Source organism: Aplidium turbinatum, chromosome 6 (assembly GCF_918807975.1).
Source record: "Aplidium turbinatum chromosome 6, kaAplTurb1.1, whole genome shotgun sequence".
In the NCBI taxonomy this organism is placed as follows: Eukaryota; Metazoa; Chordata; class Ascidiacea; order Aplousobranchia; family Polyclinidae; genus Aplidium; species Aplidium turbinatum.
The window spans coordinates 8,356,362-8,375,173 of NC_137477.1; the positions used below are offsets into that span (position 1 = coordinate 8,356,362).

The window sequence follows — 18,812 nt, forward strand, 5'->3', positions numbered from 1 at the left end:
AATGTTGTTAGAACTCCAACACCTCGGTGCGGGACCACGTTTCCCAATCAGTGATATGAGCAAAAATATCCCACGAAAGAGTTTTGGAATTTAATTTTTACATTTGGGCCCTTTAAACTGTAACCGAGGCTACTTTTGCATAATCAGGCCTCTCAGCTTCTTTATTTTTCTGGCGACCAAACATGGCCAAACCAAAGCTTCTTTCGGGCGACCAAATTCTCGCGTCCGACAACCAAAATGAAAAATCCGTTAATTAATATCGTGTGTTTTGCGTTCGTCGTCGTTCGTATGAAGCAGTTTCTGCTTCTGTTTGTCGTCATTAGCCTGAAAAAGTTTCCAGTTCAGTAGCGTAGCCAGGAATTTTGAAAGGAGGGGGGTTTGAAAACCCAGCGGCGGGGGGTCTGGGGGGCCACCCGCAGAAAATTTTGAAAAATTACTTTGAATTTGGTGCATTCTGAGAGCAATTTCAACAAAAACGTGGTTACGAATATTCCTGTAAAGTGGTGGTGTCTGGTGGCATAGCAAAAGGATAAGATCATGTTTTCTTCGGTATTTTTCGGAAATAAAGCTAAGTCTCTATGTTTTCTTGTTGCTAATTCTTAGCTGAGATGTTTGGTATTAGCAAAACTTGCTCTTTTAATGCAATTTTGTTTAAAATTAGGCAATTTTTTTAGACTGAAAGCATCATTCTCAATATCGTGACGTCACACGCGTGCCAAAGGGGGGGTTGTAACCCCCCCCCCTTGGCTACGCCACTGTTCCAGTTACCAGGATTCACCGTTCATTCAGATGCGAACAACGTAAACAAGGCCTTGAAACATATTTGCAGTTGTGTTTAAAATTAAATGCACTGCTTCCCAGGTAGTTTGAGAGCTAGTCTGCGAACTTTTATAGGTCGACGCTCAGACTTCTTGCGAAACTTTTATCAGCAATATTTCTCGTCGGCGTGTGGAGACTTTGCCTTGTTTGTGGAAAAAGGTTAGGCTACAAATTTGAGTGAAGAAAAAAAAGTTTCACACGAAAGCGGAGATGAAAGTTTAAAGTAGGCTACAAACGGATCGGAGAAATCTTGGATGGTGAAAGTCGGCGACCAAACATGGCCTACTTAACGACTTCTCGGCGGCCATGACCGCCGGGAGCTTTGAGGCCTGGTAATGGCAGAAACAATAGTACGCTACCGGAAAGGGGTGGACGGAACTCAAAACTCGAGCTCCTGTACACTTCTGCTACCAGGACAAAATTTTGTAGGTTTTGCAATAGACAAATGTGCATTGCAGATAGGCTATGAATCATGGTCAGAAATAAAAACAACTGAATTAAATGTACGCACACATAGTGCATGTATCGTCTTGGTATCATTATCCTAGTAGGGTCACAATGCATGGTGCTAGTATCTTAATCTAAATTGCAGAAGATTTTGATGGGCCTAAGGAAAGGTTACGATTAAGATATATTAAAACTCTTGAAATATCCAGTTTAAAGAGAAGGATTGACTCTCAAAACCAATTCTTGAGTACGCGACTGTTCACCATCAAACTGTTCAGAATTGTGATAAACCGTCACCTGATATCCAAGTTTGAGCAAATGCGATATCACTTCAAGATTTACAGTAAGGATCATAGAAACAATTGAATCTGTTCACCAAAGTCTTAACGTGATTTACACAACTACTGAAAGCATTTGAATCCCGAATCGTTTGTAGTCCACGAAAAACAATTCAAAGATTCTGCGTTGGAGGTCTGCGCTTGACACCAAAAAATTAAATTCATTGATTGCTTCCAATCGGCTACAGTAATAGATTGGTAAATGATTGATTGGTAAATAAGTTAAAATTTCAGAAGGGTTAGACAGTGGAAATAATAAACATTGTTTTATTTTGCGCCCATCGTGACAACAACCAGTAAAATATAATGAGGCAAAAGCATGAGAACCACAAAGAGTAAAAAGGACTGCAGTTGTCGAGTCACCTCACCTCATTTGGCAATGCCCTAGCAAATTAAGCACAAACCCACAAGTTGCTGAGTGTCTAATGACGCCTTTATCACGACTGTTCAAAACGTATCGTTTTATCAAAATTGAATGAAAAAACGTGTTTGCAGGTATTCTACGAAAAACGATTGGCAGTAAAACAAAATTCAACGCAAGAAATATAATTTGAAAACCAAGGCAAAAAAATTTCATTTTCTTTTTAAATCTGATAAGCGTGAAAAATTGAAAATTCTAAAACTCATTAACACTCACTTTAACTTTGTTTGTTTTATTTCAAGTCCTCATAAAACGAGATTGCTTTCATTTCCGAAGAATTTAATTTAAAGTAAAACAAAAACATGGTAGTTTGCATCAATGTGACATGTTTTCGTCTTAAACAGCCCCAGTTTTTTTCAGCCTAAAAGATAGGCTAATAACTTTAAAAGATGAACCATTGAGCCTATAATGTACTTGAAAAAGGAATTATGTATCAACTGATTGATCTATCAATATTTCCCTAAGTATTTCTTTACTCTACTTTGTATTGAACAGAAAGGAGGAGGTACAATTTCTCCTTTTGAATCCACCCAACGTTGGCCACGACTGAAGTCAGATATTATTTGTTCGTCAAAGCCAGCGAGTTCTTTGCCCATTTCCGTAAGACCTCTATGGAGTCTATATGGAATATGACGAAGTGCTTCTATCCAACTTCCAGTTTGCTTCAATGTCATTAAAATATCAAACACCACGTTTAGAGAAAGTTCTGCCTTCCCCCCAACGCCTCCCCACTTTAAATATAACTGCAAAGGTAACCTTTCCGAATTGAGTCTTTCACCTTTTGATATTGTTCTTGTCAATTGACCTTCAAAAACTTTATCTACTAAACCACCAATGATGTAAACCTTTTCATGACATAACTCAGTCATAACATCGGGAGCATCAGGTGAAAGATAGACTAAATTGTCGCAATTTATCAGTGGCTCCATGTCAGTGTACGACTTGTCTGTTATTGTGCACACATCATGAAAATATTTTGAAAAGCGTCCGGTACTAACCTTGTAGAATGGTGTTGTTTGATCAAAATTACAAAACACCAAATGAAATGGATGTGGAGAAGACATGTTTCTTGAATACATGTAATCCAATTGCGTTATTAGAGATGAAGAGGATGCATCGATTTCTTTATGAAATCGCATATCAACAACTACAGGTTGAATGTATGGATTTATGGCCATTGCCCTACCATGGCCCCACTTTCGAATGTAAGCTATATTCAATCTTGGTAATAAACCTGGAACATAATCTTTCTTGTTTACTTTTTCAGGCTGGCTTTGTTTACTTAAAGCCTTTTTCACTTGTTTTCGGCCTTTTTTGTTTTTTAGAGACCATTTCTGCATGAAAAAAAGTAGTCTCTTCTTATTCATTGAATAAGATGGAATAACTTGTCTTTCCCATGCCGTGGGAGGGTTAAAAAAGTTTTGTTGATTGACACCTGGTTTAAGTTCACATTTGCCAGGACTTTCATTTGCCAAACATTCCTGGAAAAAATAGAGTCGCTTCATCTCATCCTTTTCTTGATCACTAAACAGTTGAACATCCTTATATTGAGTTCCAGAACCCTTCACAGGATTGGAAAACAGTTTTGAGTGTGGAAACTTTAAGTTTTTAATATCCATGATTGGTGGTCTTGGCTTCACAACACGTTTCTCTTTCTTCAAACCAGGCTTAATACCAGAGAAAGCTACATCCCGTAAAGCAGCTGTCAGTTCTTTTTTAACAGGATCTAACAGTGTTTCTTCAGTCCTATTTAAAAATTCTGAAAAATCTGAATTTTGAACATCCTTTGTTCCTTTATTTTTAGCTTTCAAATCTTTGCGTTGAATTCCACAAGTGTGGATATTTGCAATCGGATATAAAACCTTTGATCTTACTGCAAGCATGTTCTGCAAAACAAAAAGTGTAAGTATAAACAATTGGCGTTAAATGATTCAATGTTGGACAATTAACCATTGTTAAAGCTGATAATTTCACCTCTACTTTGACTAAATGATTATTATAATGTATGTATATTAATAGTTGTGCAACAAATAAATTGCAAAATAAAATTGTAATGCTGTGTGGGAGATAGCTAGTCGTCGATGGTAACTTTGAGCAAAAACTTTAGAGTGTTATGTCTAGGGCAACCAAAAGTCAATAAAGTCAAAATTTTTCTGCCTTGTTCAAAGTTTATAAAACGTCCACAAACTAAATTTCAGGCTGACACGACGAGAGGTTTCAAAGTTATTAAGTCAAAAAAAAGTCAAATTTCATGGTTAGGTCAAAATTTTCTTTTAACATAGTTTTTCTTCTCTCTTGATATTTTATTAAAACTACACAGACACTGATTTTTTTTTTGCAACTTCAGTTGCTATTCTGACGTAATAATCCATTTGTTGCAATTTTTGAGATAATAGTCTTGTTTCGCTCGGCCCACTACTGACGATTGAAGGCTATAGGCGTGGAAGGCAGGTAATGCGGTCTTCGTTAGGTGAATGCTCAAACCATTATAGCCTACATATAGCATTGAGTTTTCGCTTCCTGATGTTTTCAAATTTGTCTTTAGCTAGCCTATAATTATGCCTAAGGTTAAACAACCAAATTATTCTAAAGTTCGTAGCACACTGCTTGATTACGCTTCTGAGTTTACCTCAACACCAAAAGGTGAATTATTCTGCAAATTCTGTGACTGCATAGTGAAATGTGACAAAAGGTTTATGGTGGATTCACATCGCCGCAGTGCAAAGCATCAAAGAGGCTTCTTACATGAAAAGGCAAGTACACAGACATTTCTTAAAAATCCTATACAAGGTTTTGCGGAAAAAGCTACTAAGGCGTTTCTAAGTGCTGACATACCACTGCACAAGTTGAGAAACAGCCACCTGAAATCTTTCTTTCAAGAGCTTGGTCATGCGTTGCCTTCTGAGAGTACATGTCGTTCGAAAGTTGAGAAGTTAGCTGAAGAAGAAGTATTACGATTGCAAGATTATTTGAAGGATCAAGAAATGTTTATGGTTGTGGATGAAAGTGACATAAATGGTAAACAGTTTTTGAATGTTTTAGTTGGTAAATTGGCAGCCCCTGAAAAAACGTTTGTAGCCAACTGTAAGACTCTTCTACAGCCTGTGAACAGTGACATTATGACTCGAGAAATTGATGATATGGTTCACTGCCTTGGTATTGCGAGAGAAAACTTTTGCTTGTTGTTAACGGATGCAGCGAGATATATGACTGCTGCTGGAAACTTGTTAAAAACATTATATCCCAGGCTTTTTCATGTCACATGCATGGCTCACCTTCTACATAACTGTGCTATGAAAGTGAGAGCCAATTACCCTGCTGTTGATGAGTTGGTTGCCAGGGTAAAAGCAGTGACCATTAAAAACAGGTCAAGAAGAGCTAGTTTTACTTCCATTGGCCAACCTCCACAGCCAGTTGTAACTAGATGGGGCACTTGGTTGAAAGCTGCTTTCTATTATTCAAGAAGTCTACCAGAAGTAAGAAATATTGTGGAAGGCTTCCGTGATGGTGGTGTCTTGCTGCGTCGTGCTCAAGATGCTGTAAAAGCTCCCAATTTAGCTACTCACCTTGTAGAAATAGAGGAGCAGTACAGTGCACTGTTTGATATAATTCAGAAGATGGAAGACAGCCATTGCACCATTCAAGAAGCTTACCAGAAAATGACGTCCCTTGACTTTGGTGTTGATGGCTGCCAAATTGGAAAATATATTCAAGCTAGAATTTCAAGGAATGACATCAAGTGCATTGTGAAAATGGGTCGAGATGATATTTCACCACATTTATATAGCCTGCTGAGGAACTCTCAAGCAACTTCTGTATCAGTAGAGAGAAGCTTCTCCATTTTAGGAAAAATTTTGGCGAGAGACAGGAACTTCAAAGGCGATAATGTGAAACATTACTTGATGTTGAAGTATAATACCGCAGAACCATCTCAGTAATTTCGGGATATTTAAAGACACTCCATATTTATCTTTTGTAGTTTTTCGAATGACTTTCATTATCTGTTCGTTAACTGTGGTGTTGAGTCTTCCACATTTTTCTTTTATTTCATTAGAAAAAGAAGATATTCTTACCTAACGGTTTGATTTCTAATATGCTTTGTATTTTGCATTTGGGTTGCAAACGCAGAAAGTTATTGGTCAAATTTAGGTCAAAATTTGTAAATCATAAAGTCAAAATTTCAAGTTTTTAGGTCAAAAAATTGGTTGCCCTAGTTATGTCATTTAATGATTTGTTGAAGTTTTAGATTTGTGAACGCCCATAGAGGAAGTGGGGTGCAACTTAGTTCGTACCCTGAAAAGATCGAGAGAAAAAATTAAAAAAGCCGAAGTCGCTGATCGGAGTTTCCGCAAACAACTCGAGGGTTAGGGTTAGCGAAAACTGCAGAAAAATATTTGCGGAAACTGCAATCAGCGAGGGTTAGGGTTAGAGCATAGATTACTCTTTGGTTAGAGTTAGGGTAAAGGTTAGCGGAAACTGCGGAAAAATGTTTGCAGAAACTGCGATCAGCGAGGGTTAGGGTTAGAGAGCATAGATTACGCTAAGGTTAGGGTAAGGGTTAGCGGAAACTGCGGTTAGTGGAAACTACGGAAAAATGTTTGCGGAAACTGCAATCAGCGAGGGTTAGAGCATAGATTAGTCTATGGTTAGGGTTAGCGGAAAGTGCAGAAAAATGTTTGCAAAAACTGCGATCAGCGAGGGTTAGCGTTAGGGTTAGCGGAAACTGCGATCAGCGACTTCAGTTTTGTGTTATCTTTCTCTTGATCTTTTCAGGGGGAAAATTTTAAAATGTTTGCGAAAACTGCGATCAGCTACTTCCGATTTTTTTAATTTTTTCACTCGATCTTTTCAGGGTACGAACTGTTCAGGGTACGAACTAGGTTGCATCCGAGGAAGTGCCTTAGTGACTGATCCTTTCTATGACTTTAGCATCTTTTCAATAATAGTATAAACAATAAACATACTATTACTAAGACAACACAAGAATATTTTTTTTGTAATTCAGTGTCTGTAATTTCAAAGGATTCAATAGAAGCAGTTGCATTGCATAACAGAAGCCAAAATGGAATATAAACACTATTGATATAATTGCATAGTACATAGGCTACTGCATTAATAGCCTAAAACCTCAATGTCACTTGCAAACAAACTGACACTTTAGTTTGTTTTGAAGATTTTCTTGCTAATATATCCTGCAACATTTTGGTGATGTTACTTACCGCATACCGATATTAGCTTGCCAGATGTTTCGACCCTGAGATCTATCGTCCCGATGTTTCGGCCCTAGCTTGCCATATGTTTTGTCCCTGAGATCCTTTATCCCGACGTTTTGACCCTACAAGAAATCGACTACTTTGGTGGAGAGTAAGAGTGGCAAAATTCAAAAGTAGCCGATGTCTTGTAGGGCTGAAACGTCGGGACGAAACATCTGGCACCTGTTAAAAATCATATATATAGATAATTAGGTATGGATTAGAATATTTTGGTAGAAATACAAGCAACTAAAAAACATCAAGAAATCACATGAGAGTGTGAAATTAGTTACACTCCCATGCAGAATTACTTTCTGCTAATGACATTTGAGCGTCATTGTCTAACTCACAGGCCTACTAACTACATAGAATGACATGTTTCTGTCAGCAGTTATAAAAATAAGTAATGCCTGATTGGATAGGCTAGACCATAAGTGTTGCGATAAGACAGATTTCGGATTTCTATCTGTCGCAGTTCAAAATGTATAAAACAAAAACTGACGTATTTTAACAAATTCACCTCAGTTGATGGGAACCGCACATTTGCTATTTTTCAATACTCTAAAAACGATCCATTTTTTCTACCTCAAATTTGAAAGTAGCAGAAGCACAACTGAAGCAAATGCCTCGCCTCTCCGCTACCTTTAAGAAAAAATAGTGTCGCTACAGCAGCCAATTTTAACAAGACTTCTGGCGCAGCTACCACTACCGAAATAGTAACGAGTTAGTAGTGGCACCACAAAAGTAGCATGCTACTGCCTACCAGTGAGTGGCCTAAAACTTATTTCCACTACAAGCAAAAACTGCAGTCTGTCAATCTCGCTGACCTGCATGAATGCAAAACTGCCAAGATCGAGCTTTCTCAGTCCGAGAATAAAGATTCCAATCGTCTATCAATCAATGACTGTCAAACAAAAATGCATTGATGAAAACTACCTGCCCACAAAATAACTCCCTTAAAACTATGAAATGTAGGGTAGGCTAATTAAAGTTTCAAGTGAAGACCTAGTCTGGTGGTCTGGCCAGCAGCAGTCAGTCAGTGAGCCTGAGCCAGACTGCAATGTTGTCTTTTTTTCCAAATTTCAATGTGACAGTTTGATGTTGCCACTAAATTTTTTTCATTGTCAAACCAATCCTCATCTTAAACTCTGGATGCTCTTCAAATTCCTAACTTTAGGTCAATGTTTTTCAAAGAGGAAGTCAGATTTACCATGCGGAAATTTGAGGACATGCATCAGTTGCAATCATTTAGTACAGTGATTTTCAAAATTAGTTCTTCGTTTTTTAGGAGAATTGATTTCTTACTTTAGTAGCCTACGGTACGGTATGTTGATACGGTAAGATGAATTTTTAGATCATTATGCCGCACTCACACTTCAAGCAAGCCAGTTAATTACTAAACAAGAGGTTGAGTGTAGAAAAAAGATAGTTGTTGCCTCACTTATCAAACGTTTGATTTTGAGTGTTCGGACTCGGACTGACAATGCCATTAGGTCACTTAGGTGATTCCAGTTTCACATGCACTTGCCCTGATACGTATGCCGACAAGTCTACAAATGGAGAGATCTGTGGTAGAGAACTTATGTAACGAAATACAGCGATACAACCGGATAACTTTACTCTGCCAATCTTGGTTTTATTAACTATAGCCTATCATTGCTGTTGTTTTCCGACAAAAAAAATAAATTGAATTGGTACCGTAACCGGTCCTCTTTCAAAAGCCTCTACGAGTACGGTACCGTATGCGAAACTACCAGCTATCAAGGCTTTGTCAGTCCGAAAAGAAAGATTTAAAAACCAAACACTTGATCTGCACTTAACTTCATCAGTAAGTACTTCTGAACTCAAGCTTTCTCTACTCGTTTGTCGACAAATGCAGTTGTGCTCTTCTCAAGACCGCGTCGTCTCAGAAAATAACCTAAATACGCAACAAAGCAGTCATTTTTTTCTCTTTCTTGACCTCGTGCCCTGTTTTGCTTGCCCTAATATATCAGGCCGCGGAAAGGACTGGCTTCGTGATTTCCGAAGAAGAGCTGGAAACATAACTCTTCGGCATCCTGAGTCAACAAGTTTAGCACGCATTATGGGCTTCAATCGACATGCGGTGAACTCATTTTTTGATAGGCCTAACTTAAAAAAGTATTGTTTCGTGGCTCTTGTTTCATTCCTCCTCAGAACATTTTTAATTTGGACAAAACTAGTATTTCTACCATTGTGAATTCTGGCAGTCTTAGCCACAAAGGAATTAAACAAGTCAGTCGAATTTCATCGGCTGAAGGTGGTGTTGATAAACGCCGTGGGACACGCACTTCCACCTGCCTACATATTTCCTAGGTTCATTTTAAAGAACGCATGCTTAAAGATTGTCCACCTGGTAGCCTTGGACTTGCTTGTTTCTCCGGTTGGATGAACAGTGAATCATTTCCTCAAGTTTCAGATCATTTTTTAAATATATGGGCATCTCTCAAAGCAATCCTGGAGTTCTTTTGATGGAGAATCAATTAACCATGTTAGCCATATATCTCTCTGAATGTAATCCACATTGCCGAAGAAAATGAATTGTCGTTGTTAACCTTTCCACCACTCGATGTGTGTGACTGTGTGTTCCGTCCTTTCAAAAATACTACAGCTCTTTGGTCGACTCGTGGTTAAGCCAGCACTGTGGAAGCCCCATTACACTTTGAGACAACAGAACTTTCAGGGTAAGCTTTCGCATCGAAAACATTATGTCCTCCTTCAAGTCTACTGGAATTCCTGACTGGAATATCATCATCATCCGGTCATGCCACTGCTAGCAGATGGCCTCCAGGAATAGGCCTATATTCGACTGGAATATATCCGATGCTTTTACCGATGAGCCTTTCTTTCCCTTCTGTTGTCACCAACATTTCATTTGAAGAATTCATTTCACATTTTCATTCATTTGAAAACCATAAATGGACACATGACGACGGAGAGTTTGAAGTGAAATATATGAAACGCTCACAGAAAATCACTGGAGGATTCTTGTTTCCAGAAGTGGATGGTTTGGCATTAGTCATAGGCGATAACGTAGTTCGCATTCTGTCTCCACCAAAACCTTGTGCTGCCACTAAGCGTATCGCAGGCATTTACAAGTTCGAAGTAAATCTGGGACATTATGGCTTGTAACTTTTGAAGTGTTCGCATAGGTCACTTTTATTTTGATTTTGTGAATTTTTTATCGAAGAAATACAATGTTTTTAAACGAAAATACATTTTAATCGAAAGGCAGAGAACAAAACACAGCTCATACAAAAAAAAAATACTTCAGACCTATCAATTTTTTAGCTTGTACGCTAGATTTCCATCGATCCCCAGTCAACACCACACGTTTTAGTGGCGTTTTTAATACGTAAAAAATGCATACAGTAAACAATAGAATTTTACTATATTTGTGTGAGACGGATAATGTAGGAGCCGCAGCAGTTTATACCATTTTTCTTATGGCACAATTGCGTATATGTTAGTTAAACTTCAAATATTCCTAATTTGGCCCCATAGGTCCCCAACTTCCCTAATCAAAATTGAAAAGAAGTTTTGTTAAAAACTTACAAGAACAAACACTTCAATTTTTTGGTAAAATTTTAGAGCGCAATACGGAAAGCAAGATATAATAACTTACTTTAAAAGATTGCAAACAAAATTTTTATTGTTCGTTTTGTATCCAGCCGGTTTGTATTAACGACTCAGGAGTCAGGACACGCCAAAATCCCGCTGACTTAACAGCACTGTGCCTATTAGGCTACAGTGGTACTGGTGTCGCTTCGTATCATATCGTATCGTCCTAAATGTGAATAACTGTTATATCATTGTTGATAACGTCGTATTGGTTTTTAACTTACACGTAAAAATACAAAAAGTATAGGCTACCCTAGCCTACATCTAAATTCTTGAAGCACAAAAATAAAATCTCTTAAAAAATACATAGCCTAGGTGTAAAGACAAAAAATGACAACTTCAATTGCAACTGCACAACGTTTGAACCAATAAAAATCACGATTGTGTTCATAAAGAAGAAGGCCAATAGAGTGGCAGTGTAGACGAGGCAGTGTTAGTGTTTCCCACAAACCCACTTAAGGGAGGAGTGATTGAGACTGGTCAGAGTGTCTACTGACTTCCAAGAGCACTGGCAGGCATATGCACGGCATCCTGAAGCCAGAAAGGTTTCTGTTTAATTCAGATCAATATTGAAAAATCTTCATACGATAATATCGGGTCAATGTAAATCGGGTCAATGCATAAACTTTTACAAACAACGCTTCTACAAGCAGAATCAGTTGTCTGAGCCAGCTCAGTGGTTCAATACGACTTTTGTTTTTTTATGAAATGAACGAATTAATTCTACAATAGATGGATGTCTTCGTTTTTTGGGTATGACATGATTGTTGAAATGTTTTCGTCGTGGCACGGTTTTTCATTCTTACGGGAAATAGCACGGTTAAGTCAGAAATAATAATGAGGTAACACGGTAAATTAATTAAAATACAGTCGCTGAAAACTTAGTCTAACTGTTGTGGAGCACCAAACGAAAAGCAAAAGTTACTGTATTTATATCGTTGCAAAGTTGCTAATTTCCAACTAAAAAAATCATCCTTATACGTTGATCAAACGTTTGTATAAAATGTACAATTGTACAGGCCTACATTGTATTATAACGATAGCATTTATATGGTACAAACTTCAAATGAGACAGCAAAACCCGTCATTTTTACATTAATTAATGTCATTTTTACATTAATAATTACATATATTATACGTATAATATATATAATTCAACGTCTTAATGTAAAAATGATGGATTTTGCAGTCTGGAAAACTATGCCCATTGCCCATGAGTGCAGTGCACCGCAGGTTTAGAGACCAAACACACCTGTTTTCTTAGATAGCCTTTGAGAGATTTTTTGAAAATCCGGCATGTTATTGCGCAAAAACAAATAGTCTACCGAACGTGACCATTCGAAGTCGTCAAACTGTTCCACTTTAAAATCGCAACTGGTGCATCTTAATCGGTTACAGCACCTAAGAAAGTTTTGTAAAAGTAAGTATTGTTTCATTGGCACTGAATGTAAAATAGCCTTTTCTTCGATGAATCAAACTAAAATTACATTAGTGTCTTGTGTTGTATCTTGTGTTATTAAAAATTGTGTTGTGATACTATTATATACAATGTTGTAAAACTATTGCAATTCATGTTGAATGACGATTGTCCCCTTAACTCTTTTATAGCTGTGTCACTACAATATGTCCAGTGTTGTACGCGTCATTGAAATAAATTGACGGCGTCAGCGCGAATTGCCTAAAAACTTTACGGCGTAAAGTATTGCGTAAGCTCTTAAAGAATTTGACGGCGTCAGCGTCAGCGCTAATTTCTAGCGCTATTTTTTGCCAGCGTATTATAAGACGGAAATATTTCAACCAAGTTTAGGCTAACGATAGCTATAAATAAAGAGCATTATGTTTTGAGACTGTATTGTAATTAGCTGCTTAGCTTACTAGTTATTTCCTTACAGAAAAACAAGCATTTCAAAACGTTTGTCTGACAATATGCTGCGTTTGGGACCCATATTGTCCTTGTCAAGTGAAAACATGCGTTCTACAGCAGCCCTGGTTGGTATTGGTGTGTTGTATTTCAAAAACAAGTTGAAAGCGTTTACTCGGAAAGGGTGTCCGACGTTTTTTTGTAAACAGTTGTTCGTAAACGGTTGTTCGTTAAACAATTGTTCGAAAACAATTGTTCGTAAATAATTGTTCGTAAAATTAATTCTTCGTAAAACAATTCTTCCTAAAGCATTTTTTCGTGCATGCAGTTGAAATTTGATGTAGCCTATACGAAGAAATGCTTTACGAAGAATTGTTTTACGGATTTCATTTTACGAACAACAGTTTACGAACAATTGTTTTACGAACAACTGTTTACGAAGAATTGTTTTACGAAGAATTGTTTTACTGCTTTAGAACAATTTACCTATAACCCTCGGAAAGGTATCACTGTTCCAAGCGTGCTGTGATAGTTTAGCATGTATAAATCTTTTAACGAGATCCATTGGTCCACTGCAGCAATATCGCTCTTTTCAGGGGCATAGAGCTCTTGAAATAAACTATCTTCAACGTCCGCGATGACATTCATGGATTTTTCGCTTTCTGTGTCTGAACCCGCGTTCTCAATACATGGGTGATCACCATTTGGCGAACTTCTTCCGAGTGTATTCCAGGGAGCTATTCCCACCAACGCCAAAGCCGGTAATTCGGATGAGTCGCGCTGGCCACAATACATTGTGAAACCATAAGTGAAACTCTTATTGTGAAACGAGATTTTCCATGAAAACAAAAATTGACGCATAGCGCTTGACGCTTAAAATCGGCAAAATAGTTGACGGCGCTATCACTTCCGTCAACTGAAAAATAAATTGACGGCGCTAGCCTCAGCGTCAACAAAAAGTTGACGCCGTCAAATGACGCCATCAAATTGACGGCGTCAACGTACAACACTGAATATGTCCGTAAAAACGTCATATGACAGTAGTCTAAGTGCTTCAATTATACCCACAAGATAAAATTTGAGGGGACAATTACCCCCTAAGCCCACCCTCGTGACTATGTCCTTTGATATGTGCTGTATACTATACATATATAAGAATATCTTAATCTGCAACAACATAATTGAAAAGATTGCAAACAACTCTAATAGCATATAAACAACCTAACCAGAGGCTAGATTAAGGTAACAATGCATGTCATTGTTCATTTATCTATTCTATTTCATATATGCTTGGTGAACAGAAACAAGAGTTTGAACAAGACAGGATATTACCCCAGTGGGCAATGTCTACCATGACTACACAATGTACTGTATAGTTTGTAGCATTACCTCTTGCAAGTTACTGAACACATTCCTGTTGGAGTTTTACTTCCACCCAAGTATAAAAACTTGCATCTGAGAAAAAATGTTGTCCATATCAAATTTGAGCTAAATGAAAGATCATGCATTTCTTGAAAAGCAATAAAAAAGATGATTAAACTTTAGCTCTACTGGTGTCATAAACGATAAATCTGCAGTTAGTGCCAAGATTCCAACATTTATGGAGGACACACATCAAAATAATTTCAAGCATTGAAACCTATATTACAAAGAGTTTTTTTTAATAACTAGACATAGCACAAAAAGCGGACTGCTACTATCATAGCCTACATCAAGCTGAAAAGTAGCCTGTGTGTTTTTAATTTAGTCAAATATATTGGTAGCAAATAGCCTCTCCTTTAGATACCTCAATAGCACAATGCATCAGAACAAAGATACTCAACAATAAGCATATAATTTCGAAAAACATCACAGCAATTGAAATGACACTTACTTTGTATGATTGGTAGATTTAGATTGCCTTTCCTCCTTTTTCTAAAAAAAAGCAAAATGATGTTTTAATATAAACAAACCTTAACTCAATCAAAAAATATTGCCTGAAAGCTACGTCATACAATTTACTTACAGTACATAAATTAAATGATAGTTAACCATCAGTTATATGAAAAATTAAATGATGATAATTTGTCATGAGATGTGTTTGTTAAATTTATAAAATATGAACTTGATCAAACCTGTTGTTTAACATCAACAAATTCATCATGGTCATTCAAAATAGAATCAATTTCTTCATCAAACAGATTAAGACTCACCGGTCTGTAAAAAGGTATGATATATATACAGTAAGTTGCAAACGCAATTCAATCTGTTGAATGACAAAAAAGAAAGGTGGCTTAACTTAAGCTTTGTAACAAGAACAGCCATTACCAATAAAGAGACCAAAAACCTTTTTTTTCCCTACTACAAACAGGAAACACAAATTTCTATATTTATTGCTTGCAGATTATACTCCAGGTGAAGGTATCTAACATTTATCTTTTGGTTGTCATTAGCAACTAATAAAGTTTATACCAGCAAAATAAAAAGGTATGATATCAGTAATTTGATTTAAGACCAAACATTTATGTCCAAATTGCATGCAATTATTTCCGATTAAATTTTTAAAACTTTGTGCAAATATGAGCTAAATAAAATGCATTCCTAGGATATCATGTTGTAAATTGGGCACATCAAGTGTCTGATAATATTTTGGTGGGATTTGATAAACAGGATTTGGTTCAATCACACTTCAGATAGAAGTTTGATTGTAGCTTAATAAATAAAACAATAATGACTTGCGTTATTAATTTTGTGGCGTACTTTTTATTTTAAATGCAAAATAAGGCTTGAGAGAGATGTTTGCTGCAAGAATAGTATGGTACAAGTATAAACAATTACAAATAAAATAGCACCATAACAAACTAGATTCTACAAGGAAGCAGAAAAAGACTATGACAGTCATCAAGTCAGCTGCTTCTCGTTTTCTTACTGTGACAAATGTCAAGCATCGGCAATCGGCATAAATTTATGATAAATTAAATTTCATTATTTCTTGGTTAGCACAAAAAAACATACAAGACACTCAGAAAAAGTATAAACATACTTGGTTGGTTTTGAAATTTGTGATTTCTTGCTTGATTTCTCAATATCCTTTTCCACTTCATCCAATAAATCATCAAAATCATCCATTATCCTAAGAACTTTTTACAACTGTAGCCTACATAAAAATTTACATATACTGACTACTGTATATTCTAAGTGTGCTATCACAGTGCAATTAACAACTAGGCTGTGTAAAAATTGTCTCAGACTTACATGAATAACAGCAGTTCTTGATGAATTCCTTGAAGAGGGGGCTAGATTTCCTCAAACATTCAACAAATATTGTTTATTTCATCTTGTGTTCAGAGTTCAGACAATCTGTTTTAGTGCAGGGTTGTCAGACAGCTTTTGAGAAAAAGAGCCAAACCATGTCGAAAAAAGGGCCAAACTGGGTAAAAAAGAGCCAAATTGTTCAATAATGTTAATAACGTCAATAACGTTACAATAACACAGTCTACATCCTACAAGAACAATTCCAAATCTTCATCTTCTACAGCGTTTCCACTCGAATCTTTGGCATTGGCGTAAACATTGTCAGCTAAACACTGTCTAAAAAATCGTAATAACACTTTTCAGTCTCAATTTCCGAAAAACTTTTATTTAAATAGCTAGTTTGATAGTATGTGCCAACTGCTTCCAAAAAGAGCCAAATATTGAAAACAAAGGGCCAAGGGGCCAAACAATTTTTTTTGGGGCCAACTACCTCTAAAAAGGGCCAAATTTCACAAATTTGGCCCCAAAAGGGCCAATCTGGCAAGCCTGTTTTAGTGTTGTTACTGCCATAGTCATTCAGAGTTTCCCTTTATAAATTAATTTTAGGATCCTTCCACAATCCCATTCATTCTGAGCCCACAAGAAAACGGACCAAGACAGTTTTTCCATTTGTATTCTTGTGTCGGCATGGTATTTTTTAGTAAAAATATTTTTTTTTTAATTACATACCGGTACATTAATTTGGCGCTATACCGTCCGATACTCTCATCAATAACTTCCTTCGTAAGGTACAGTATATTGACAGCCGAGAAAGCAAAAAGGTGTAATGGAACTCAATAATTTTAAATCAATTACCCACTTAAAAACTACAGAGATTGCAACCTTCATGTTTAAATATTCAAAAAAGCTAATTCCCAGAACATTCAGTGATATAATTATGTGTAAACAATCAAGTAGCCTATCGACAAGAAATAACTCCCTTTATATTCCGATATATTACAAACAAACAAGTCCGATATATTATAAACAAACAAGTTTGTAATATTTACTGTTTATGGTTGATTTTGAATCTTTATCCTCGGCACGACAAAGCCTTTTGATAGTTTATTCCTGGTAGTACTAGTTTCGCATACTTGTAGAGGCTCTTGACGCAGGGTCGGTTACCGAGATTGACAGAGAGAAGTTTTCCGATTGTAGAAGTGTTGCCGGGGAATTATTCCATTCACTAGGTGCCGCTGAATGGAGAGCAGTCCTGAATGCGTTGCTTAAGCACACATCCGGAGAGTCGAACCAGCGCCGCGTGATCTTGAGTCGGGCGCGTAACCATTAAGCTAACGGGGTTTATATTGATGTAATGTATGGTTTATGTATATTGATACATTGTAGCCTAACTTACAAGTGTTTTACCACTTGCAAACAATCAATAGAGAGAGAGAGAGAGAGAGAGAGAAAGAAAAAAAGAGGGAGGGAGAAACCTTTTATTTTGTCTGCTGCAAAAAATAGTATCGGTATACGGTACAAATATAAACCGGTACAAATATATTCAACAACAGACAGAAAGCAGCGAAAGACTATAGTCATCCAGTCAGCTGCTTCCCGTGTTTTTAATGTGACTAGTCACAGCGGTAAACCATAATCTCTTCGTGGGAAAATTGTAACATAAGATTCCCGAATCCGTTCGTGTGAACGTAATGACTGAAAGAAACACTCCTTTGAAACGTCTATTCAAAATTGTATTTCTGTAAAATTAGCCCGCGGCTATCGAAAATGGAACGCAACACGGTACGCCACTAAAACCTGTCACTACAGAACAAACTACTTAGCTAAAGACGGAATTTTTATCCAGCTAGCAAGCACTAAGCAAACAGTTAAATGTGCGACTAACTCTCAAGCAACCATTTCACGAATGACCAGAATAGATATCAATATCTCAAACTCACGTACGCAGTACTGTGACGCAATAGTGAAAGACATTGTCAAGCAATTCAAACAGGTGTTCAAAGGTGGTGATGCCATGTTTCATGTTTAAACAGGTTTGACACAAGTCTTACGAACGATGGTGCAATTTTGGCTCATTTTTAGGAAAAATTCCATGACGTAGGCTAATACGCTAAGATTCAGTAGACCTGAACGGTTTTTATATGACGTTTGATTAGGTGAACCATTGTCGGGAACAGTGACAAATGTAAAGCATCGGCATTACATTGCAAACAAGATAAGCATAAGTTCCGCAAAAATGTAAACAAAGAAGTGGATTCCTGTGGTTTTATAGAAACATCAAAAAATATCATTTTTGTAAGTAAAAAAGTAAGTTAGTATGAGAAAAAAAACACCTATGCAAAAACACTAAAAGTAGGCCTATCGTAGTTTATAAATTCATACTTTAACAAAATCAGTCAGTTTATAGGCCAACTTGAGTACAGTTAATAAGATTGCAGTCGTTAATGAGTAGTAGGCTACGTAGCACAAGTTCGTGAGTAGTAGGCCTACCGTACTCAGGGGCGCCGGAACGATTTTTGACTGGGGGGGGGGGGGGGCAAGATTACGAAAAAAGGGCACTTTTTTTTACTAAAAGGCAATTTTTTTTCAAGTTTTAAGATAAGATATAGCGATAATGCTAATCTATCAGCTCACTATGTATTGAGTAATGATAGCCTACAAGTGTCCAGTATACAAAGAAAGGCATCATGCTATGTTATAATGATGTAACCTACTGTCAAGCCTTAAAGCAGCCGGTGGCCATGGCCGCTAAGTAGTGCTTGAATGACCACCGGTGCTACCTCCTCAATCGGCCAAGTTTG

At 37.0% G+C, this 18,812-nt stretch overlaps 2 protein-coding genes across 2 annotated transcripts; both read right to left on the reverse strand.

Moving 5' to 3' along the window:
* Nucleotides 1-1,358: 1,358 nt before the first annotated feature.
* Nucleotides 1,359-7,452, reverse strand: LOC145772021 (uncharacterized). The gene is made up of 2 exons (XM_082583830.1): nucleotides 7,245-7,452; nucleotides 1,359-3,911 (listed from the first exon to the last, which is right to left on the reverse strand). Exon 2 carries the CDS (start codon nucleotides 3,906-3,908, stop codon nucleotides 2,475-2,477), a length of 1,434 nt encoding a protein of 477 aa, XP_082439956.1. The 5' UTR covers nucleotides 3,909-3,911; nucleotides 7,245-7,452; the 3' UTR covers nucleotides 1,359-2,474.
* Nucleotides 7,453-10,446: 2,994 nt separating this feature from the next.
* LOC145772625 (cilia- and flagella-associated protein 418-like) lies at nucleotides 10,447-16,331 on the reverse strand. Its single transcript, XM_082584490.1, has 7 exons — nucleotides 16,012-16,331; nucleotides 15,800-15,913; nucleotides 14,892-14,973; nucleotides 14,651-14,691; nucleotides 14,167-14,232; nucleotides 12,169-12,317; nucleotides 10,447-11,447 (listed from the first exon to the last, which is right to left on the reverse strand). Exons 2-7 carry the CDS (start codon nucleotides 15,883-15,885, stop codon nucleotides 11,350-11,352), a joined length of 522 nt encoding a protein of 173 aa, XP_082440616.1. The 5' UTR covers nucleotides 15,886-15,913; nucleotides 16,012-16,331; the 3' UTR covers nucleotides 10,447-11,349.
* Between the last annotated feature and the right edge of the window lie 2,481 nt (nucleotides 16,332-18,812).

Bases quoted from the DNA above. Each gene is read 5' to 3' on its own strand.
- LOC145772021 (XM_082583830.1), bottom strand. From the start codon at position 3,908: ATGCTTGCAGTAAGATCAAAGGTTTTATATCCGATTGCAAATATCCAC.
- LOC145772625 (XM_082584490.1), bottom strand. From the start codon at position 15,885: ATGGATGATTTTGATGATTTATTGGATGAAGTGGAAAAGGATATTGAG. The intron at 14,692-14,891 runs GTTTGATCAAGT...GCTTTTTTTTAG, and splicing joins TTGTTGATGTTAAACAACAG to AAAAAGGAGGAAAGGCAATC. The intron at 12,318-14,166 runs GTAATGCTACAA...AAACTTTCTTAG, and splicing joins TGTTCAGTAACTTGCAAGAG to GTGCTGTAACCGATTAAGAT.